A 24,364-nucleotide genomic window follows, 5' to 3' on the forward strand; every position below is an offset into this window, starting at 1 on the left:
TTTGTGCATTCATTCAATTAAAATATTAATAATACCCTGGAAAAAGTAAAGTCAACCCTTGTCCTCAGAAGCTCAAATGATGTTTTGCAGGCATTTTGCATAACTGCCCACCAGACTTTGACATCAACTTGGTGAAATTTTTGACTACTTATTCATTCATAAATTATATATAAAATTTTTTTTTATGTAAAATGATTTTATTTTCTTTAGTTATAAACACACTAAACAAACAAAAAATAAATTTTTCTTTAACCACAATTTTTGTGGTTATGTGTGACTAAATAAAATTGTGGGGTGCACATAAATTAATTGATTCAATCAATTTTTGAAACTTGTTTTGCATGGTGGGGAATTATAATGTTGTTATTTTTTTATATTTTATGATGAAACTAGCTATTCTATTAATTGATTGAATATATATATACATATATATACACACACACACACACACATAAACATACATATACAGTAAAACCTGGGATTGCGAGTAACTTGGTCTGCGAGTGTTTTGCAAGCCGAGCTAAAATTTTTAATAAATTTTAACTTGATAAACGAGAGAGGTCTTGCAATACGAGTAGCACGTATACGCTTTGCCTGCCGAGCATCACGTGATCACAGCTGAGCCGGCGGTTCTTCTCTCTCCAAGGGATTGTGGGTAATTGTCTCCCATGCTCGGTCTCAGTCGGCGTGCCTTACTCATATAGTCAACATCCGTACGATTGGATACTGTTTACTATAGCATTGTGGCCACATGTGTGTGCATAAAGCATTTTTTTATTTTGTGTGTAAACGATGAATCTGTTTAGCGACAATGCAATGTCACATTTCCGCGAAATCCTCAAAAGGAGGCAAAAGCAACTATCATTGGATAGGTTACCTTGTTAAAAGTCGCCAAAAAAAAAAGATTCCAGTGAGCCAACAGACAGCAGTGGTTCTGTTAGTTAGAGTTCTACACAATAACCCTCCTCTTCCTCTCCTCTCTTTCATCTCCCTCACACCAGCCATGATTCTTTTCAAAGGTAAAGCGCAGGTTAATTTGTTTTATGTATTTTTACTTTATATTTTGTATTAATCATTTTTTTATGAATATTTTTGGGTTCTGGAATGGATCATCTGAGTTTCCATTATTTGCTATGGGGAAATTCACTTTGATATATGAGTGCTTTGGGTTACTAGCACGTTTCCGGAACTAACTATGCTTGCAAACCAAGGCACCACTGTATACAGTGAAAACTGGAGCCCCCTGGAGGAAATCCAGACTCAGACACAGGGAGTACAAGCAAACTCCATGCAGGGAGGACTCGGGTGCAAACCCTTATCTCCTTACTGCAAGTCAGCAGCACTACCACTGTGCCCCTACATATAGACCCAAGTGGCATCTTCTTTTCCCTAGTTTTACACAGTGCACCTGCTCTAATCACTCATGGCCTCTGCCTGAAAGTGATGGGTCAGGTCTGCTTTAACAAACCAACATCCCTGTCTGAATGAACTTTCCCACACATCAGCTACCTAAGACTCCCAAATCACAATTACTAAATGGTTATGTTTCAATTCTGATTACACAACAACAACAACAACATTTATTTATATAGCACATTTTCATACAAAAAGTAGCTCAAAGTGCTTTACATAATGAAGAGAAGAAAAATAAAAGACAAAATAAGAAATTAAAATAAGACAACATTAGTTAACATAGAAAGGAGTAAGGTCCGATGGCCAGGGTGGACAGAAAAAACAAAAAAAAAACTCCAGAAGGCTGGAGAAAAAAAATAAAATCTGTAGGGGTTCCAGGCCACGAGACCACCCAGTCCCCTCTGGGCATTCTACCTAACATAAATGAAATAGTCCTCTTTGTAGTTAGGGTTCTCACGGAGTCACTTGATGCTGATGGTCATACAGACTTCTGGCTTTTAATCCATCCATCATTGTTGGAACATCATGGTGCTTTGGGTAGATGGTGGTGGCGCACGCCACCACCAATAGGACACCGGAAAAGGAAACAGAAGAGAGAGTAGGGGTTAGTACAGATTTTGAATGAATAGTTATTATAATGAATTAGATATACAGAGTATCAGGATTAAATTACAGTGAAGTTATGAGAAGGCCGTGTTAAAGTAATGTGTTTTCAGTAGTTTTTTAAAGTGCTCCACTGTATTAGCCTGGCGAATTCCTACTGGCAGGCTATTCCAGATTTTAGGTGCATAACAGCAGAAGGCCGCCTCACCACTTCTTTTAAGTTTTGCTCTTGGAATTCTAAGGAGACACTCAGTTGAGGATCTGAGGGTACGATTTGGAATATAAGGTGTCAGACATTCCGATATATAAGCCGGGGCGAGATTATTTAAAGCTTTATAAACCATAAGCAGAATTTTAAAGTCAATTCTCAATGATATAGGTAACCAGTGTAATGACATCAAAACTGGAGAAATGTGTTCGGATTTTCTTTTCCTGGTAAGGATTCTAGCAGCTGCATTCTGCACTAGTTGCAAACGATTGATGTCTTTTTTGGGTAGTCCTGAGAGGAGTGCGTTACAGTAATCTAGCCGACTGAAAACAAACGCATGAACTAATTTCTCTGCATCTTTCGATGATATAAGAGGTCTAACTTTTGCTATGTTTCTTAGGTGAAAAAATGCTGTCCTAGTGATCTGATTAATATGCGATTTAAAATTCAGATTACAATCAACGGTTACCCCTAAGCTTTTTACCTCCGATTTGACTTTTAATCCTAATGCATCCAGTTTATTTCTAATAGCCTCATTGTATCCATTATTGCCAATCACTAAGATTTCGGTTTTTTCTTTATTTAATTTGAGAAAGTTACTATTCATCCATTCTGAGATACAAGTTAGACATTGTGTTAGCGAATCAAAAGATTTGGGGTCATCAGGTGCTATTGATAAATACAGCTGTGTGTCATCAGCATAGCTGTGGTAGCTCACGTTGTGCCCTGAGATAATCTGACCTAATGGAAGCATGTAGATTGAGAAGAGCAGTGGACCCAGGATAGAGCCTTGTGGAACACCATATAGAATATCATGTGTCTTTGAGTTATAATTACCACAACTAACAAAGAATTTTCTCCCTGCCAGGTAGGATTCAAACCAATTTAAGACACTGCCAGAGAGGCCCACCCATTGACTAAGGCGATTCTTAAGAATATTATGATCAATGGTGTCAAATGCGGCACTCAGATCTAAGAGGATGAGAACAGATAAATGGCCTCTGTCTGCATTTACCCGCAAGTCATTTACTACTTTAACGAGTGCAGTTTCTGTGCTGTGATTTGTTCTAAAACCTGACTGAAATTTATCAAGAATAGCATGTTTATTGAGGTGCTCATTTAACTGTATAATGACTGCCTTCTCTAGAATTTTACTTAAGAAAGGCAGGTTAGAGATGGGTCTATAATTTTCAAGAGCAGAGGGATCGAGATTATTTTTCTTAAGTAGGGGTTTAACTACCGCAGTCTTAAGACAGTCTGGGAAGACCCCCGTATCTAATGACGAATTTACTATGTCAAGAACATTATCACTAAGTACGCCCGATACTTCTTTGAAAAAATTTGTTGGTATTGGGTCAAGGGCACAGGTGGAGGGTTTCATTTGAGAAATTATTTTATGTAAATCAGGTAAATCTATCCTAGTGAAAGACTTTAATTTGTTTATTATGGGGTACTGGGGTTTAGGAGGATCCTTAGTGTTGGGGAGATATACTATGTTATTTCTAATATCATTAATTTTTTGATTGAAAAATACAGCGTTAGCCTCACAGGTTTTACTGGAAGTACTTAGGAGGCATTCCTTTGAGTTACCTGGGTTTAACAGACGATCAATTGTCGAAAATAAGACTCTGGGATTACTAGCATTGTTATTTATAATCTTAGAGAAATAGCAGCGCCTCTCAAGACGGACTGTGTTATTGTATTCTGTTATTTTAACTTTTAATATTTCATAGTCAATAGTTAGTTTAGTTTTCCTCCATTTACGCTCAGCTCTACGGCATGTTCTCTTTAACTCAGACACTCTTTGGGTCTTCCATGGTATAACAATGCTAGAAGATTTTTTAACTGTCTTTTCAGGTGCAACTAAGTCAACAGCAGCCCTCATTTTAGTATTAAATCTTTCCACCTTACTATTTACATTCTCCTCGCTATTATAGTTGGCACTATAAACGGACTGATTGGTTAGAATGTTTGAAAGTTTTAAAGCTGCTGATGAGTCAAAGAAGCGTTTTTTAACAATATGCTTCTCATGAGTGTTTTCTATCATTATTTCTATATTAAAGAGTAGAAGAAAATGGTCTGATAGACCCGTATCAATGACCTGTTTTATATCAACTTTTAGTCCTTTAGTAATTACTAAATCTAACGTATGACCTGCTTTATGTGTAGGCTGATTAACGAGCTGTCTCAAATCAAAACAGTCCAGGAGGTTCATAAATTCTTTTACTTTCTGGTCACATTGATTATCTATATGAAAATTAAAGTCGCCAACTATTAAGAGTGTGTCATAGTTCGTAATTAAGATTGACATCAAGTCAGAGAATTCCTCAAAGAAAGACGCGTTGAATTTTGGAGGTCTATACACGGATAATACTAGAACGTGAGAATCTCCCTGAATAATAATGGCCAGATACTCAAAAGACTTGAATTTACCAAAACTGATATTTTTACATTTTAACCTGCTCGAGTAAATGTTTGCTAGCCCTCCACCTCTCTTTCCTTGGCGATCAGCACGAGTAAAACTGTAATCCGAGACAAGAACACAGAGACGCAGTAGGAAACTTGTTAAGGGTAACTTTCACAAAAACGTTAAAACAAGTTTTTCTTCACATGAAGAACCATTAGACACCTGGAATAAGTAACCAAGTAGTGTGGTAAGACAGTAGGACTTTAGGTACCTTCAAAACTCAACTTGATTTTTTGGAGAAATGAGGAAAATTGGATTGGTGAGCTTGTTGGACTGAATGACTTGTTCTCATCAAAATTTTTTAGCATTCTAATAAACAGGATACAGAAACTGTATTGTATGAAGAAACTGAAGGGGGCGCTATCCCAATAAAGTAGCCCAGTTCATCCTTCATTATGATGGGCTTTATGGATCCCCATAGCCTCCTTAGAGTTATGTTTACCATCGAAAAAAACGAGCCAAAAATTTTTTTCAATAAGGAAAATGTTATGTGTAACAGAAATACGTAAATTCCAAAACATCAATGTAAATTACAGTAAGAAGGGTACGCTTAGTGTCTACTGCTGTACTGATGCACATTTAGTAAACAACCTATGTGTGATATGACTTAACTCTTTTAGGGCAGATGTCGACTTTTGTCGACAGGAGGGGTTGAGGGCAAATGTCGACAAAAGTCGACATCCAGGGATAGGGGGCGACAATCAGCTGTTAATGGCGACAAAACTCACTGTCACGTCGCAGCATTCCCTCTCTGCTTGGAGGAATACTAGACTCGTTGACTCGGCAACTAATCCTTGCGTGTGCGTGAGTTGCGAAATGTAAACAATGGCAAGATGGCATCGACATGTCACAAGGGAGCGAAGCAAGTGCAGAAAAGAAAACACTCGGCAGACAATGTTTTGCGCATTATCACGGAGTCGGACTCTGATTTTTCAGAAATGGATTTTATTGACAGTGATCAGGAGATCGAACAAGAGAGTGAGAAGCCAGCATCAGCTGATCGGACACCAACTGATGCCACGCCAGCTGATCCGCTGCCAGCTTAGCTCATTCACGCAGCCGATGCATCTATGGCAAGGTTCGCGTGGGAGGAATACACAGACATTGATCCGTGGGAGCTGGCTACCGGACTTCACAAGACGGCATGGCTTACTGTTGGACACGACAGATCACCAGCTGCTGAACTACTTCAAGCTGTTCTCTCCTGATGCTGCTTTTCAGCTACTGTCAGACGAGACAAACAGGTAGGCAGAGAAATTTTTTGAATCGCGGGCTGTGCTTGCTTCGTATTCTCGTTTTTCAAAGTGGAAACCCACAACAAAAGACGAGATGAAGCTCGCTGTGGCATTACAAATAGAGATGGGACAGAACTGGTGATATAACTTCAGGGCGCATTGGTCCAAATGTGCTTTGTCCCCTGGTGGCTTTGGACAGGTTATGCAGCGTGATGATAGGTACGTGATGCTGCAAAGTTTTATTCACTTCTGTAATAAACAGAAGCAAATCCCAAGGGGTGAGCCAGGCTATAACGCCATGCATAAAGTTCAGCCCCTGCTTGACATTGTGGAACCAACATAGAAACAATTTTATCAGCCTGGCTGTGATTTGTCTGTGCATATTGTAAGCAGTGCAATGTGGCAATGACTGAAATTGGCTGCTTAGAGCGAGATCAGACTTTGCAGGACTTTGCTGTGTAAAATGTATGTGATATGTATGTGAAATCATAGAGTATGCAGGCTCATACAACATGCAAGACAGTAACATTTGTCAAAAGTAAATATTTTTTGTTGATTTCAATTGCTTTGTGTTCTTTTTTTAAAAAAAGTTAGTTTTTGGAAAAATATTCAGCCCTGGGAGAAAAGAAACAAAAAAAAAATTAGCCCTAAAAGAGTTAAACAGTCACCAATGAACCAACGAACAACCCGACAGTAGAAACACACTTTTTTGTGTGTTTTTTTATTCTGTTGCTTGCACAAAAGATGGTCAAATTTGCTGTCTGAGCCGCCCAATTGATACGCCCCACAGTGCAAGGCTTAGTGATTTCTACACACAAACATTGACAGTTGCTGTATTGTGACGAGTGCTTAGGGGGTCTTTCTTGTTCTTCCACTTGATTGCAGTCATTTTACCTTTATGTTACGGACCTACTTGTACCATGGTGAATCTTTAGGTGACCAAATTCACCAGCCATATCACAGTGGGTTGGTCATACAGTGGCGTATGCATCAATTTCACTACCTCTGTCAACATCTAATGACCAATTCACATTGTTGTCAATATTGCTTGATTCTATTAATGGTTACAGTTTCAGTTTGTTCTAAAACTGGCTTTACAGTTTTTCATTTACATGCCATTGTTTTTTTTTTTGTGGTTGAAAGTTTTGCCCCTCTTATGAATATTGACGAGTTACCATACAGTGGCAAAACACTTAGAAATATTCATGATTTGTTTTTTTTTTTTTTTACTTAATTCATTAGATGGCAGCAGACTACTGTCCTGAGCATTTTTCAGGCTTAACACTTTACATGCGAACAAAACAACTGAAACCAAGAGGCACTTTGACCTAACTGTTTTACATGGAATTCTGAGCTCGAGACACCAAGGAGGTTTAATGTTGGCAAGTCATTTCTCCCTCGCTGTCCTTTCATTTGTTGTTGATGTCTTACTCCTTGTTGAATTGACCACTGTGTTGCTATGAGACCTCCATTGGATTCTGTCCAAGACAAATTCACAAAGTTGCCTTTAATTTCTTCATATCCCATCCTCCACAGTCACCACATAAAACTGACAGAATATACTGGCTTAACTTGTCTGAAACCATAGGTGAATAGGAGAGGTGGAATGTACCCACAGCATCAACTATCAAAGTCAAATTCAAGATACCATTTCAGGATAGGAAATATAAATGTATTTGACATGTGCATGGAGCCATCCAGTTAACAAGAAGGAGATGACTGACTTACAGCTGTTGATTACACTTCTTAATTGAACTATTAATTACAGAAGGATTGGATTAGTTTAATTTCTTAAGTCCTTGCAAGTTACTAATAAACAGCCTCTAGGAGTCAGAATTCTGTTACATGAGATTATACTGGTTCTCTAATCAATGCATTGCCTTGCACAGGTGTATCAGCGGGACTAGGTCACAGATCAAAAGGCTTTAATTAAAATGCCTTCTATGAGTGCTAAAGGCAAAGGCTAATAGTATTAGTGTTATCCAGCATCTCACCTAGGAGAAAAGATGGACCCTTGCCAAGAAAGGAAATGAGAATGGAAGGACAGCAATGGACAGGCACCCCATCTGGGATGGGTATGGGACCCCTACCCACACAACAGGACAAAACAAAGGAACAGTGGGGGAAAGGCTCTTTTTTCAGAAAATGTTTATCTCCCATCTGCTAGATGGCAGCATCCCAGGGCCTCAGTAACCGTGTGAATATCTGTAGGGCATGATGGGATTTGTAGTGCCATGAATCAGCCCTGCTGGGTCCCATGGGTGCTGCCAGGGGGTTCTGCAGGGATTCATGATCCCTGCTTATCGGGGCTTCCATTTGACCTAGAAGTGCTTCCATCAGGCTATGTACTCCCAGATCCCACATAAAAGGTAACCATCCAACCTCCTCCAGCACATTCAGAGTCTGGACGAAGGAAGTCAACACTCACTGGAGGGAAGTGGATGAAGAGCAAAGAGAAGGGAGAAAAGAAATTTGCTCATGATTGTGCCTGTGCTAAGGGAACTAAGAAAGGTGTTTTGATAATAAAAGCCTCTGTTTTGAACCTGTGACTCTGCTTGTGTTGTTTTGTCCAATATTGGGGTTCATTGGCTCCCTATGTCTATCACAATATATAAAGTATATTAATATACTGTGTCTCTTTTTCATTTTAAGATTTAAACAAACAAAAATAATTGATCTTGACTCGTCACTGTTGACAAAACACTAATCCATCTCAAGTGCAGATTTCAAAGGCACAATGCTTAGGCCGAAGTCCCTCCTGTAAAGGAATACAGAATTGTCTGAAAATTTGCCTCATCTCTTCTAACTATGTGCTGGTCTACAAACCAATGTGTGTGTGGCCCTTGGGTATGTTTAAATGATATAATTCCTATAAAGAGTCACCATAAACGACTTATATATTGTAAAGCAAATCTGCAAAATTTCCACTGAAATTAAATCAAATCACACTTTGTTTGCTTTATATATTTCAGAACGGTTCAATGTTTATATGATGCCTACGCCAAACCTTGACATCTACGGGGAATGTACTATGCAGATCACACATGAAAATATTTACCTCTGGGACATCCATAATGCCAGAGTAAAGCTGGTCATGTGGCCCCTCAGCTCGCTTCGACGGTATGGAAGAGACTCAACATGGTTTACATTTGAATCTGGCAGGTATGGCTTAGTGGAATACAATGGATTTGTTATTTATTTATTTTTGATTGATTCAGTTTATATGTTTAATGGCCATTAAAAAACATACCCCTGGTCATTCCTTTTGCATGCTGTGAGATTCTTGAATTATTTTCATCAGGTTCACTTTCATGTGTAATATTGTGGTGTGACTTTTAGTATTTTATGTTGTTATTTTATGTTTTCTCTGACCAATCCCTTTCATATATGATCCATCCTCTTGATTTTACACAGCCCTTTAAGAACATTTGAACATAAGAAATTTGACAAACAAGAGGAGACCATCCAGTCCATCAAGTTTGTTTGTTTAGTTAATAGCTAAGCTGTCCCAATATCTCTCATCCTGTTTCTTCTTAAAGGTTGTTGAAGTTTCTGCTTCAACTCCATGTGTCTATAGTTTGTTTCAGAAGTCCGTAAAGAATCAACCCTGTCAAGGAGTATCTTACTACAAACTTTCTCTGTCTTTAGTCTGATGTGTTTTTCTTTTTTTTTTAATCGTGACTCTCATGACCAATTAAATTTCTAATTCATGGATAACAGAGTTCACGTTTTCCATCTCTGCATCGCCATTTTGTCCCAAATTTTAGTATACATCTAACTGAAGGTACCCATGCGGCATTCCTTCTACCAGCTTTACTGCCGTGCCTTGTCCCTTTTTATAGTTTTCTTTATTTTTGTTAGCTCAATTTGCTCTCTGATTTTGTGTTGTCCCTTGCCCTCATATTTGCAGAAGTGAGGCCTTGTTGTGCAACACTGACAAAACCAAATTCAAAGAAGGTAAAAAAAAGATAAAAAAAGAAAATGAATGAATTAACAAGAACAAAATGACAAAATCAGAATTCAAAATCCAAAAAAATCACACATATTAAACTTAAAGAATTATATGTGAAAAATCCAAAATATGTTCAAACCTCTGCAGGCAATTTCTGGCTTGGTATTGGCTCTAATACATATTGTCAACCATGAGGACCTTCTATAGACAGGTAGATGCCTTTCCTAGTCATATCCAATCAATTGAATTGACCACAGGTGGACTCCAAACAAGGTGTAGAAACATCTCAACAATGAACAATAGAATAAGGGTATACCTGAGCCAAATTTCAACTGTCATACCAAAGGGTCTCTATACTTGTGCCAATGTGATATTTCAAGTTTTTATTTTAAATACATTTGCAACAATTTTTAAAATGCTGTTTTCGCTTTGTATTTCTGGGTTGTTTGATGAGGGAATAAATGAATTTAAATAATTCTAGCAGAATGTGAAAAACGCAAAGGGGGTCTGAATACTTTCTGAATTCACCCAATGTGGTTTTTTGTAACAATATAAGCATGCAGGGAATTTCAAGTTGACATATAAACAGCGGTGGAAGGAGTACATGGCTACCAGAGACCACTTAGTATTTTGCTAGCATGTTATAGTTTACCATGTCAATATATCACCTTTACTTACAGACACCAGACACACATCTCATAACTAGCTTGCTGCATTTTCTATCATTAACAACATCATATTGTATTTTATATCATACTAGACACACTACCTGTCGATGACAGATGATAGAATAATGTAAAAATATTTGCTAGCTCTTGCCCTATGTGCATTTTCAGCTACTTTCCTTGGTATTTGTAAGAGTTTGAAAGTTTCCTCACCAGCATTCCCTCTCTCAAGCGTGTTCCTTTCTCGCATCCTGTCCGCTTTTATACTTGCCATCTTTAAAGGTGACTCTCCACATGCCTCCCATGCTATTTCTCCTCCTCGTCCATCTCACACTCACACCACACTTCCCCCTTTGTTTCATCACCAAAGCCAAACTGGCCAATCACACCAAAGCCAAACTGACCAATCAGATTACTTAGAGGGACGGGACACACAGACTTTAGTGTTTTATTATATAGCAGATAAACACAAACCATTCTATTCTGAAATAATATGTTGATCTTACCAGTGTGTTGAAGTAAATACTTTCTTAAACGGACTAGTTGAGCTGGCTAAATCTCAAGCCATGAAAACAACGTGTACATAAACATTGCATACATATAACCTTCAGTGCATGCTTTTAGCTGCAGCAAATCTTTTTAATTGGATGGAGGCTGAATGATTTTTACATTTGTAATTGCATTTCTAGAATGTGTGATACAGGAGAAGGTCTATTCACGTTCCAAACAAGAGAAGGAGAAATGATCTACCAGAGAGTTCATTCTGCAACATTAGCAATTGCTGAGCAGCACGAAAGAATGATGTTAGAAATGGAGAAAAAGGCACGGGTATGTTCTGTTTTTTTTAAGTGTACTGTACTTCAAATGTTTTTATAAATGTCTGATACTTTACTTTGTGCAGCGGAAAGTTCATTTTTAGATGTCATCCAATATAGTATTTGAGGGGGAAACCAGGAAAATCCTGGAATTGCTGAAAAACCTCTTTATGATAAAAGTAACAGCAATGCTCTTTTAGTCACCTTCAGAATAATCAACTTGCAATTCAGTACAGTTGCCACAGCACTTCTCCCATTCCTGGAAGCAATTCCTGCACTCATCTTATGTTATTACCTCTAGAACTTCCTCCATTTTTTCCATGGCAGCAAATCTCCTTCCCATTAGTCTCAATTTTAATTTTAGGAACAAAAAGAAGTCATGGAACATTGAAACATTACAAACATTTAGATGAGAACAGGCCATTCATCCATACAAAGCTCACCAGTCCTATCCACTTAAATCCTCTAAAATCGCATCAAGTCGAGTTTTGAAGGTCACTGAAGTCCTTGTCTACCATACTATTTGGTCAGTTCTTCCAGGTGTCTGTGGTTCTCTGTGTGAAGAAAAACTTTCTAATGTTTGTGTGAAATTTCCTCTTAACGAGTTTTCAACTGTGTCCCCGTGTTCTTCTTCAAATTGTTTTAAAGTCTCAGTCTCGATCCACCGGACTAATTGCCTTTATAATTTTAAACACTTCAATCATGTCACCTCTTAATCTTGTTTTGTTTAAACTGTAAAGTCTCAGCTCTTTTAATCTTTCCTCATAATTCATCCCCTGTAGCCCTGAATCAGCCTAGCTGCTCTTCTCTGAACCCTTTTCTAGTGCTGCTATGTCCTTTTTGTAGCCTGGAGACCAAAACTGCACACAGGACTCCAGATGAGGCCTCACCAGTGTGTTACAAAGCTTGAGCAGAACCTCCTGTGACTTGTAGTCCACACATCAAGGCGCTATATAACCTGACATTCTGTTAGCCTTCTTAATGGCTTCTGAACACTGTCGGGAAGTTGATAGCATAAAGTCCACTATGACTCCTATATCCTTATCATAAGGCAGATTTTTACTGTAATTTTCAGACCTCCCATTGTGTATTCAAACTAACATTTTTACTTCCTATGTGTAATACTTTACATTTACTGACATTTAATTTCATCTGTCACAGATCTGCTCAAGCTTGTCTGCTGTCCAAGTCCTTCTGTAATGATTTAACGGATTCAAGATTATCTGCCAATCCACCTAGCTTGGTGCAATACTTAACCAGCTTGTTATTTATATCATTTATATTTATTAAAAAGAGCAGCGGCCCCAGCACTGATCCCTGCTGGACACCACTCTTAACATCGCCCAAATTCTGATGAGGTTCCTCGCACCATCACCCTGTGCTTCCTGTGTCTGAGCCAATTCTGCACCCATCTACACACAACACCCTGAACTCCCACTTCTTTTAGCTTGACGGCCAACTTCTCACGTGGCACCTCATCAAATGCTTTCTGAGATGCACAGGGAGTGACATCTGATGAATATGAAGGGTCTGAAGCAATAATCTCACTTTTGACTAACAATGTGGTGTGTACGGAAAAAGAATCTTGACAAAGATGTTTATAAAACACACAAGAATTCAGCAAAAAGTAAGAACTGACGATTAATCTCAAGGTACTGTTAAATCTACAGAAGATTCCACATAAGCCTTGTATCAAGTTTATCTGTAAGCATTGACTATTGAGCTAACTGGTCCAATGTAATCAGTTGTTAAAGATAACAAAGGGAAAACAGTACTGTTCTGAGAGCAACGTTGGAATATAGAAAGGTAAGTTTAACAGGACCACAACATGTGCGTAAGTGCAGAATGCTGTACTGAGTGTCAGTAAAAAAAACCTGTTTCCTATACTGAAAACTTTAAAACTATGAATGTTTTCAAAATAACAATCACCAGAATACAATAACCAAAGATATACTGTCAGCAAAACCAAAAAACTACACCGTAGCTGAAATTCAAATAATGATATTAGCAATAATACATTTTATTTATATAGTACCTTTCCCATCAAAAAGATTTGATAAAAGTGGATAATCAAAAGATTCAGAACACTGAAGTTGTTTTAGGTTTAATACCGTAATCTTGGACACTGCACTGAATGTGATATGGGTTTGTAAAGCATAGCATCAGTGATGTGGCATATCATGTCTTCTAGAAGCTGAACCCTGAAGTCACATCCTGACAACACAGCCACTAAATGTCTAAATAAATAAAATTGGTAACTTCAAAAAATACTATTAATAAAATTCTTTTTAGCTCTAACTAAATAGTATTGATGATCAATTGTAAGAAGACAGAATGTATGGCTATGTCTGAGAAAAAATAACTCCCTAACTGCAAACATCAAAGATACTAGTGAGAAGGTCAGACAAGTAAATAGGTTTAACTAGGTTTAAATTTGATAACATATGATGGGATGTTTGATTAGATAGGTAGATAGTGTGAGCCACTAGGGGGCGTACCGTCACCCCAACCCGGACACACTTCTGTCCTCCTCATGCTTTGTCCCCTTCTCCTGACTATGGCGCACTTATGGAGTGAGGCAGCTCCTTTTTATGGGGCACCTGGATGGACTCTAGGTGCCTAACAAGCTTCTTCCGGCCACACTTCTGGGTGTGGCGGAAGTGTGACCAAATAATAATAATAATAATAATAAGGCCCTGGAAAGGTCCATGCACCCCCTGGCAGTGGCCACTGGTTCCAAGAGGATTGTGCTCCTATGCTCATAATCCGTGGCCCCACTAGAAACCAACCCTCTATCAGTCTGGGGAAGACACTGTCCCACAACTACTCTCTCCCCTGGTCCTTCCACACTCTGGGCGTCCTGGCCGGGTAAGGATTCCACCACGATAGATAGATAGATAGATAGATAGATAGATAGATAGATAGATAGATAGATAGATAGATAGATAGATAGATAGATAGATAGATAGATAGATAGATAGATAGATAGATAGATAGATAGATAGATAGATAACTTTTATTTGCCCCAAGAGGACATTTGGCAAATTATGAAATCAAAAAGAAGATCAGTATGGTTGAAGATTCAACCCTTCAGCTGAGGAATACAGAATTGTATCAATGATTCTTATGGCACTTTATGAAAGTCATCTGGATAAACTGCATTACCAATGAGGAACTTTTGTTAAGATCTGGCAACAGATAATGGTTGCTGCTGACAATCAGAAAGAGACAGATGGAGTTTTTTTTAGCCACACGATGAGAAAACATATGGAGAGATCAAAGGAAGAAGAGATTGTGGAAGACAGAAACTAATTTTTGTGAAGAGTCTTTCTGATTGGATGGGAAGAAGAAGTTGTGGAAGGCCATAGTCACCGATGTCTTGTTTGGACATGTTACCTTGAGCTTACACTGAACACCAAAATTTTTCAGAAGTTTTAGTAACTGAAAAATCTTTGCTGATTATAATAAGACAGCTTCAAGCTGAACAAAAATTTAATTTCTGACTGACTGTATCACATAAAACTGTGGAGAAACATGAAATTAACATTTGTTGAATTTAGTGTGTTTATTCGTTTAATCCTGATGCATTTCTTTAGTTCAGTTGAGCTAAAAATGGTTTAATTTCTATTTTACTTATGTTTGTTAAAAACCTACAGTATATTAATTTATACTAAATCTTGATTTAATTGATTTTGAAGGGTTTCTCATCCATTCGTTAATTTTCTCTGCACAGTTCGATACCAGCACAGGATTCAGTTCCATACCATGATGGCTCTCACACACCTTCATAGTCCATACAAATATAAACTATTTTTGGAAGACTTACAATCACAGTTTGTAAGCTTGGAATGATATATGACCATGTATTAAGGACCTTTGGTCCTCCCTGCCCAAGGTAAGTAAGAATTTCACTGTAGTCTGCACTCATGACAATACATTTAAACATTGGCAGTAACTACAGCTACTTGATAGCAATGGTGATGAAGAAAAATGTATCCAGTCTTTTCAGTGATTGACCAAAGATTGTGAAATAAAAAAACATTATCTTAAAATATTTATATATTTGTTTGTAGATACAGAAGAATTTAAATGAAACCACGATGACTCTATCAAAATCAATATCACTCCCACGCAGTGCATACTGGCATCACATCACTCGACAAAACAGCGTAGCAGACATCTACACTTTACAAGGTAAGTGGACATTTAATGTTTGTTTACTTACTGTATATGGCTGATGTCTTTATCGACGGCGAATTAGAAAATTCGGGATACATTTGGTTCCATTTCCCTTTATTTTTTCCAAAACCTTGACCATTACACCACACTGACAGTCTGACTAGTTATATACTCCATTATTTTAATGTTTTGGTCTGCTGCCGTGTCATGTTATGGAGGGCTGTATTGTTGTATGTATTCTCAAATTAGCGTCTGTGTAATTTCAGTTAGCTATTAACCATTTGGGAGAGGCAATTTCTCTTGATATTACGTATGTAGTATAAGACCTGTGAATCCTTCACATTAACAAGTAAGTTTACTGTTATGTTGATACCCCTCACTGCACATAAATGAATAACCAATTTACTGATGTTTTATAAGAAGACCAAAAGACGTCTTTGTTGAGGTCTTGTTACAGAAGAGTAAATAAGTAGTAGATGTATTTTTGAAGTACCTAAACTAAACCATTACCAACATAAAAAACATTTTAGACCCCTTGCAGCTTATGATCTGTAATTACCATATATATTCCTGTATAAGTTGGGTCTTGAAACCCAAAAAATCGATCATAAAATCAGACCCCGACTTATACGCCTGTTCGAAAATGCAAAACTTTTACATTTTTTTTTTACATCTTCTTGCCTCCTCCAGTCTCACACCAGTTTCTCAGACGTATTGAATTTTGTTGCAGCAGTGCAATTACCAATTTCTTTCACCACTTCAACGACTTTTAATTTAAAACCAACGTCATATTTTTGCTCCATCGTAGATAAGGGATGCTCTTACGATAAAGGTATATGAGGGTGTGAGATACAAAAAACACAAATCAGTGCAAACGTCGCTTCAGAATAGTTCAGGTATTACCGTGTGGACACGTAGGCACAATGCATAGGGAAAAAAAGGCAGTGTGCTCCGTGGTCTCAGGTAGGTGTTAGCATATCATAATCTCTTGGACCAATAGCGTGAGTTTTCCGCATTCAACTTACACGAACGACGTTATAAAATACCAGAAATTATACAGTAAAATCAAGCCTCAACTTATCTGTGAGTATATACGGTAAATAATGTGTCATCTCTAGTTTATAGTCAGAAAGGTCAAGTGGTCATTTCCTGTTTATCTTCCAGTTTATTTAGTTTGAATAAATTGTTTTTGAAATGAAAGAGGCAACTTATCCAATTTAGTGTCATGAAGAATTAATATCTGTCTCAACAGCATTGGTCAAAAGGCAGGAACCAACACTGGACAAAGAGGAAGTCCATCACAAGACCCCAAAATGAGCATAGTTCACAAAAATGAAACTTGCTAAATGGTTGTCATTCTGCAACCAAAAAGTAATGGAAATCAAATCCTCTGGTAGAAGTAGTTTTGTAGAAGACCATTTTCTCTTGGTCCTCTGGACTTTGTTGTTGGTAAGCAGTCAAGACAATAATGCAAGCTGTGAGTCAGGTTCCATAAAGAGAAACATGTCAGCTCCGAGGGAAGCAAGGCTCAACTCTGCCAGCATAATCTTGGCACAACTCCTGGAAAAACAATGTGGTAAGGATCAAAGACTTAAAAATGTAAAGCTCTTCTGTACAGATGCATTTCCGGAAAGAGAAAGAGGAAAATGAAAAACAGAAATGTACTCCTATTCAGCCTCATTTTAAGGATGTAAATATATTTTCCCATCCTGCCTGTCATTTTCTGAACCTATTTTCTCAAATAAACCTCTGAGGGAGAATCTGGGGATCATTCCAGGAGAACTGATTACGAGACAGGGAGTGACCCAACACTGGATGGTGGCCACCATACCTAATTTTCACAATTTTCTCTGCCACTCGCGTTGTGAAGAGGGAGGCTGAATGCACCCCAAGGGGACTTGGTCGCTCCTCCGAAACCCCCTCTTAAACGGTGATACAATGGGAAACAAATACAGATTTTTTTACCTCCTCTTTGCTCAATCAGCTGCTGGATTGCTGCTGCTGCCGTGCCGCATGATCTGCATCTTGTGCGGTGCTTCAAACATTTAAAAGCCTGTACAGCAGCTGTCCTTTTGTCTCACTCCCGAAGCCATCCATCCATCCATCCTCTTCCGCTTATCCGAGGTCTGGTCGCGGGGGCAGCAGCTTGAGCAGAGATGCCCAGACTTCCCTCTCCCCGGCCACTTCTTCTAGCTCTTCCGGGAGAATCCCAAGGCGTTCCCAGGCCAGCCGGGAGACATAGTCCCTCCAGCGTGTCCTGGGTCTTCCCCGGGGCCTCCTCCCGGTTGGACGTGCCTGGAACACCTCACCAGGGAGGCGTCCAGGAGGCATCCTGATCAGATGCCCAAGCCACCTCATCTGACTCCTCTCGATGCGGAGGAGCAGCGGCTCTACTCTGAGCCCCTCCCGGATGACTGAGCTTCTCACCCTATCTTTAAGGGAAAGCCCAGACACCCTGCGGAGGAAACTCATTTTGGCCGCTTGTATTCGCGATCTCGTTCTTTCGGTCACTACCCATAGCTCATGACCATAGGTGAGGGTAGGAACATAGATCGACCGGTAAATTGAGAGCTTTTCCTTATGGCTCAGCTCCTTTTTCACCACGACAGATCGATGCAGAGCCCGCATCACAGCGGACGCCGCACCGATCCGCCTGTCGATCTCACGCTCCATTCTTCCCTCACTCGTGAACAAGACCCCGAAATACTTGAACTCTTCCACTTGGGGCAGGATCTCGCTCCCAACCCTGAGAGGGCACTCCACCCTTTTCCGGCTGAGGACCATTGTCTCGGATTTGGAGGTGCTGATTCCCATCCCTGCCGCTTCACACTCAGCTGCGAACCGATCCAGAGAGAGCTGAAGATCACGGCCTGATGAAGCAAACAGGACAACATCATCTGCAAAAAGCAGTGACCCAATCCTGAGTCCACCAAACTGGACCCCCTCAACACCCTGGCTGCGCCTAGAAATTCTGTCCATAAAAGTTATGAACTGAATCGGTGACAAAGGGCAGCCCTGGCGGAGTCCAACTCTCACTGGAAACAGGTTCGACTTACTGTCGAACTGACTCACTCCCGAAGCACACCCCTATAAAGAGGAAGATTTTCTATTCTTTTAATTGAGAGACGGAACTGTCCCCTCCTGGCAACACGAATTAGACGATCTACAAGTCTCTGACTTAAAGTTTAAATCTGAACAATATATTTGATCTCTTCTTGCTGTTCCATTATTTCACCAAGTAATAATTTCAGTTTGTTTGCACTAATGCAATTTTTACTATAATTTTTTTGAGTCTTTCGAATTTTTGTACTTTCATTATCTCTAACCTGCTCTGCATGTGTATCGAGCCAATATTTTTTCATTCTTTACAACATTCTAGTTTGTCATCAACTCTGTCTTTAATTTCTGGCCCCGGGTGTGGTTAAATCTCTTGGCACAAAGACTCGTCTCGCGGGACGTAAAAGTCACATCTCGTTTCTTTGAACAGGTCTGGTCTCGACCCAATATTTTTTATACAATAGAGAGAAATGTGTGCATCTGTGGAGTGTGAGAGGATAAAATAAGTGGTCCATCCATCAATCCATTTTTTTACCTGCTTCTTCAAGTTTAGGGTGATAGGTAGTGTCACAGAGCCAAACGTATAATATGTTTGACTGGAGATAACTATGAGCGAGTCCTGCTTAAATATGGAGCAGAATAATTAAACAGTTCACTGAGTGTCACATTTAGACAGATATTTATTTATCTGTGTCCAGGGGAAAATTTAACTTTTTCCAGATAAATAAATAAATATACTGTATATGCTCACACACTTTGACAATGAATAAAAAAAAAGAAAACTTCTGACTTGGCAGTGCCAGTTCCAGTGAGATGCCATATAAGTGTATTGATGTTGGTATAAATGAGCCCCCTTAGTGTTTCTAGACCCACTTCTGCTGAATAATTTGTTGTCTGAAAGTCCTCAGTGTTCGAGTGTCAGAGAGAGGATGTGCAGCATTGTTCATAATGGCACTCAGTTCTGTTTCAGTTCTCTCCTTTGTTACGACCTCCAGGGGTTCCTGAGTGTGTCCCATAACTGAGCCTGCCGTTTTAATGAGCTTGTTGATTCGGTGAGCCTCTCTTAAAGGGATGTTACCAGCCCAGTACACTACGAGGTAGAAAATTGTAGTGGCCATCATAAAGTAGTAGAACATGCAAAGGATGTCACTTCCCACATCAAAGTAACTTAAAAAGCAAAGAGCTCTGGCGCTCTGCTCAGCGTTGTCCAGTGAAGATCAAGTCTATTATTATGATGGACATACCTTCCATGGCTGAAAGGTCTTGACCCCTGTGAAATAAATACAATACAATACAATTTATTTTTTGTAGAGCCCAAAATCACACAAGAAGTGCCGCAATGGGCTTTAACAGGACCTGCCTCTTGACAGCCCCCCAGCCTTGACTCTCTAAGAAGACAAGAAAAAACTCCCAAAAAAACCCTTGTAGGGAAAAAATGGAAGAAACCTTTGGAAAGGCCGTTTAAATAGAGACCCCTCTCCAGGTAGGCTGGGTGTGCAGTGGGTGTCAAAAAGAAGGGGGTCAATACAATACAATACACAGAACAGAACAAATCCTCAATACAGTATAAATATAAAAATGTTAGAAGTACGGAGTAGAATTTAACAGCAGGTGATATCACATAATATGATTTGGATTTGTTTAGAGTCCTGGAGACCTCAGCCATCAAGCTACCTCCCCCATTTGGCCATTCCACAGGTGAAAGAACCCCTCTTTTCCATGATTCCTGTGATCCTCCATCAGAGATGACTTTACCTTAGGCACCTGTGCCGTGTATGCAAAGAACACATTACATGTATTACACACCAACATAACTTGTGTGAGTGCCATGGTGGACAGTCAAGCATTCTGGCTGAAGGATGGCATGACCTCTTGCCAAGATATGTTAATTGTCCAAGGTCCGCTGAAGGTGTCCCAGCTTGAACACAAGTGGAGTCCAGAAGTGCAGTCCTGTCAGGATCCCAGAGTGCCACAAGTAGGGAATCCATTCCCGGGCTGTAATTCCCGGGAAAATGGGAACGGCCAAGCTCGCATATACTGTATAGCGTGTAATAGTGTAAAAATCGATCAAGAAATAACAGAGTTATAGCTGAAAATAATTAAGTGGTACGGTTTTTTGACCCACGGTGTAGTGTGTTGCTCATTAATTCAGTCAACAACAGACCAGCAGCAGTCAGTCTCTCCGCTCCCACTAAGACTGAGCACAGTGGACTGGGAGGTGTCTTCACTCTGCAGCTCATGAACGCCTTGACGGAGCAGAGTTCATTGACGTCTGTGCTGTTGACAGCTTTGAACAGCAACTTGAAATTGCAATGCGTCAGTCAGTCTGTTGCATCCGCATTATCTGTGCCAAGAAACTTGCCATCACAGAATGAGGACAAGAAACTGGATGTATCAGCAAAAGCTGAAATGGCGGTGTTTCAGAGCAACGGCAAGCACTGGCGTTGTTTAGAACAAGTGTATCGGTATCTGATGACTGTGCCACCTACTTCAGTGGAGGCAGAGCGTGCCTTCTCAGCGGCTGGTGTACTCTGCATGAAGGTGCATTCTAGCCTGGACGACCACACACTGGACACGTTGTGCTTCCTACGCTCTTATTACCGCAACTAACTAGATACATGTACTTACAGTATATGACAGCATGAACTGCTTGTAGATAAGGTTAGTCTTTTATTGGTGTCAACATATTGCAGTAGTTTTATTAAAAATAAGTGTCGGTTGTTCTAAAACCGTTCACATGTGAGATGCCTGTGCACTGTGTCATTCCCAAAAGCCCGGGATTCCCGAATTCCTGAGAATGGATAAACCCATCCGGGAATGGATTCCCTAGCCGCAAGGGTGCGCTGTCAGAGGAGGAGGAGGACTGCCCTGGTTTTCAAACAACCCGGAAGTGCTCCCTCCAAATCATGAAGCCTTTCCAGGTCCAACATAAATGGAGCCCACTACCTCACCTTGAAATGTCGGAGTCAGGAGACAGCGGGCGACACTCAGCTGAAGGCGGAAGGATAAGTAGTGGTTTCATTCTTTTGTATGATTATTGGCTGTGCTTCATTATATAGCATGCTTGGTGGGTTAAAAATCCATTATTTAAATCTGCGACTTTCTTGGGTATTATAGGGTCTAGGGTTTGGGGCCTAGTGGCGGCCCCTCCAGGTACACATTTATCAAGGAAAAACATTTCTGTGAAACTAGATTATACTTTTGTATTTGAGGTCATCACTGGACTTGTAGTAAAAGAGGACAATGGATTTTGGATTCCATGTGGTAGAAGGTGTGTAAGTAATCTCATCTTTGTGAATTTCCCCTTGGGATTAATAAAGTATCTATCTATCTATCTATCTATCTATCTATCTATCTATCTATCTATCTATCTATCTATCTATCTATCTATCTATCTATCTATCTATCTATCTATCTATCTATCTATCTATCTATCTATCTATCTATCTATCTATCTATCTATCTATCTATCTATCTATCTTCTGATGTATTACATGTAGTAAACTCCATAACAGTTGTGGAAGTAGATACTTATGATAGCAGGGTGCCAACATCAAGATACTAAGGTGTTTTTTCAAAACCCTTCATACCAGCAGTGCAGATTGCTTGATTTGTGCAAAACGCCGTATGGACATCATTTTTTTAATCCATCCTATAACTGTGGTCTCAAGACAGAAGGCAACCTCAAATGTGGTCCCCATTCATCACACACTCTCACACTCGCATGTCCACACTTACTCATACTGGATAAACATTGAAGCAGATATGGGATGTGGGAACTGAACCGTGTTTTCTAAACTCCAAGGTAGCAGCATCTTCTACTTACACCACCATGGTGTGCTTTCAATAAACAGAATTTGGAAAATTCTACTCTGTCTAAAAAAAAAAAGTGACATTACGTGATTTAGGTTTCATTTGGATTGGATTTTCCAATAAAATCTTCAGTTATGGTACCCTTTTGCAGTAGCCCTGTGATACGCCGTGCCACTTGCTAGATGAGGTGTCGCAGCTGAACCCGTTAAGCAGAAACCCATTAGTGCAACTCCGAGTGTTCGCTAATTACCACTATGGCTTCAAAGGCAGACTGAGCGCTGGCAGAGGTGGAACAGTTGGTGGGGCAGTAATCAAGAGGAGGGTACTGACAGAGGAGGACAGGGTGCACATATGAAGGGACGGAGCTGCTGTCCTGGAGTGGAGGAGCTGTGGTTACAGAAAGGATCTGGACCTGTTGAAATATTTTTGGTGGAGCAGGAAAGGATCGAGGGCACAGCTGGAGTGAGAAAGTTAGTCCAAGAATGGATGAGCTCTGGAGACAATGTGGTGACAGGAGACGTGTGTGAAAGTTGCTGGTATCTTTACCCGTTACCTCGAGAGGGCCCGGACAGCAGAAATCCTGTAACAGCGCCATGTATGAGACTGTTATGGGTGGCACTAGTATGGAAGAAATAAATAAAGATAGAACTCTTTCGAATACACTGCCTTTGAAAATCTCCTGGTGGTGACACTCCATAAATAAATAAATAATTAATTTATAACTGTAAAATGACTTTGTTTATTTGCACTGCACACATGTATTTTAATAAAACATCTTGCCTGAAGAAGGGGCCTGAGTTGCCTCGAAAGCTTGCATATTGTAATCTTTTTAGTTAGCCAATAAAAGGTGTCATTTTGCTTGGCTTTTCTCTACATTCATAATGGCTAACACGGTACAACACCCTAGTGCAATAAAACATTCAAAAGATTTGAGTACTGAACTACTATCAATGCCTCCTCACTTTCCACTGTTTCATCCTCAGTTGTGAACTAGTACTGCTCTGACAGCAAAGGGTGCCATGTGCTGCTGGAATGGGACATTACAAATCATTTTGGACCCAGCTGAGGAAATGTAGCATTTCACTATTACACTGCATTTGCAATTTTGAGCAAACTAGCACAGTGAAATGCCCATTTAGCCCCATGGTAGAATGGCCAGTCCGTCTGTTTTGATCACATCATGCATTTAAGAACCTCTGTTCACCATTCTTCTTTTTTCAGCTTCTTCTTGCTATCGTTTTTTGGACATTGCAACCCTTACATCCCTTTTTTTTGTGGTTCTTGTTGTCCTCTTGCTGCTCTGTGGGACATCCTGAGACTTCACTGGATCCCCTGTACACTGGTACTATGAGTGCTGTGCAGAATGGAGGCAGAATCTCAGTGTTTTTCCCAGTTGATTCTGGGGTTCGTCAGGGGTGTGTTCTGCTCCTACTCTATTCAGTGTTTGTATGGACTGGGTGTTGGGCAGGGTCGTGGGGTCCAGCGGCTGTGGAGTTGCTCTGATGTAATCAGTCCCAAGCAAAAGAAAAAATGTATGTGCCTATCAGACAGTCTGACACAGCATGAGCTTCCAAAGAGGTACCTCTTTTAAAATGAAAGAAGAAAATAGTTCTCTTTTTCCACTTTCCTTACCTTCTTCAGGCCAATTTTATTGTTCAGGATGAACTGAACTCCTCGCTGACTTCCTGACTTTCCTTATTTTTACCATCCACCTCCTTGTTTTTATTAGTTTTTCCACCAATGAGCTCACACAGAACCTTTCCCAGCTAATGCTGGGTAATTCCCTTATGGGCATAGATAGCCAAATCTATCAAGGTTTACTATACGAGGGCGGACCCAACAATTTCCAGAACTGTTGACTGTTTCATGTGCCGACTTACGGCTCCATATTGGAGTGGCCTTATGATCGTATATCTAATTGGCCGTCTGTCAGACCCAAAGTGTACAGGTCATTGCA

General features: G+C 39.8%; 2 protein-coding genes across 2 annotated transcripts in view; one reads left to right on the plus strand and one right to left on the minus strand.

The window, feature by feature from the left end:
- The window catches only part of LOC114653862 (protein disulfide-isomerase TMX3-like), a 1,157,775-nt gene that overhangs the window by 1,007,618 nt on the left and 125,793 nt on the right, over positions 1 to 24,364 (minus strand). The window lies entirely within an intron of this gene.
- Positions 1 to 24,364, plus strand: part of dok6 (docking protein 6) — a 538,250-nt gene that overhangs the window by 483,340 nt on the left and 30,546 nt on the right. Inside the window, exons 5-7 of the mRNA XM_028803400.2 lie at positions 8,899 to 9,088; positions 11,233 to 11,371; positions 15,432 to 15,552. Coding sequence (XP_028659233.1) covers positions 8,899 to 9,088; positions 11,233 to 11,371; positions 15,432 to 15,552 — 450 coding nt within the window. The remainder of the gene's footprint in view (positions 1 to 8,898; positions 9,089 to 11,232; positions 11,372 to 15,431; positions 15,553 to 24,364) is intronic.

This window comes from Erpetoichthys calabaricus, chromosome 6 (genome assembly GCF_900747795.2).
Source record: "Erpetoichthys calabaricus chromosome 6, fErpCal1.3, whole genome shotgun sequence".
In the NCBI taxonomy this organism is placed as follows: domain Eukaryota; kingdom Metazoa; phylum Chordata; class Cladistia; order Polypteriformes; family Polypteridae; genus Erpetoichthys; species Erpetoichthys calabaricus.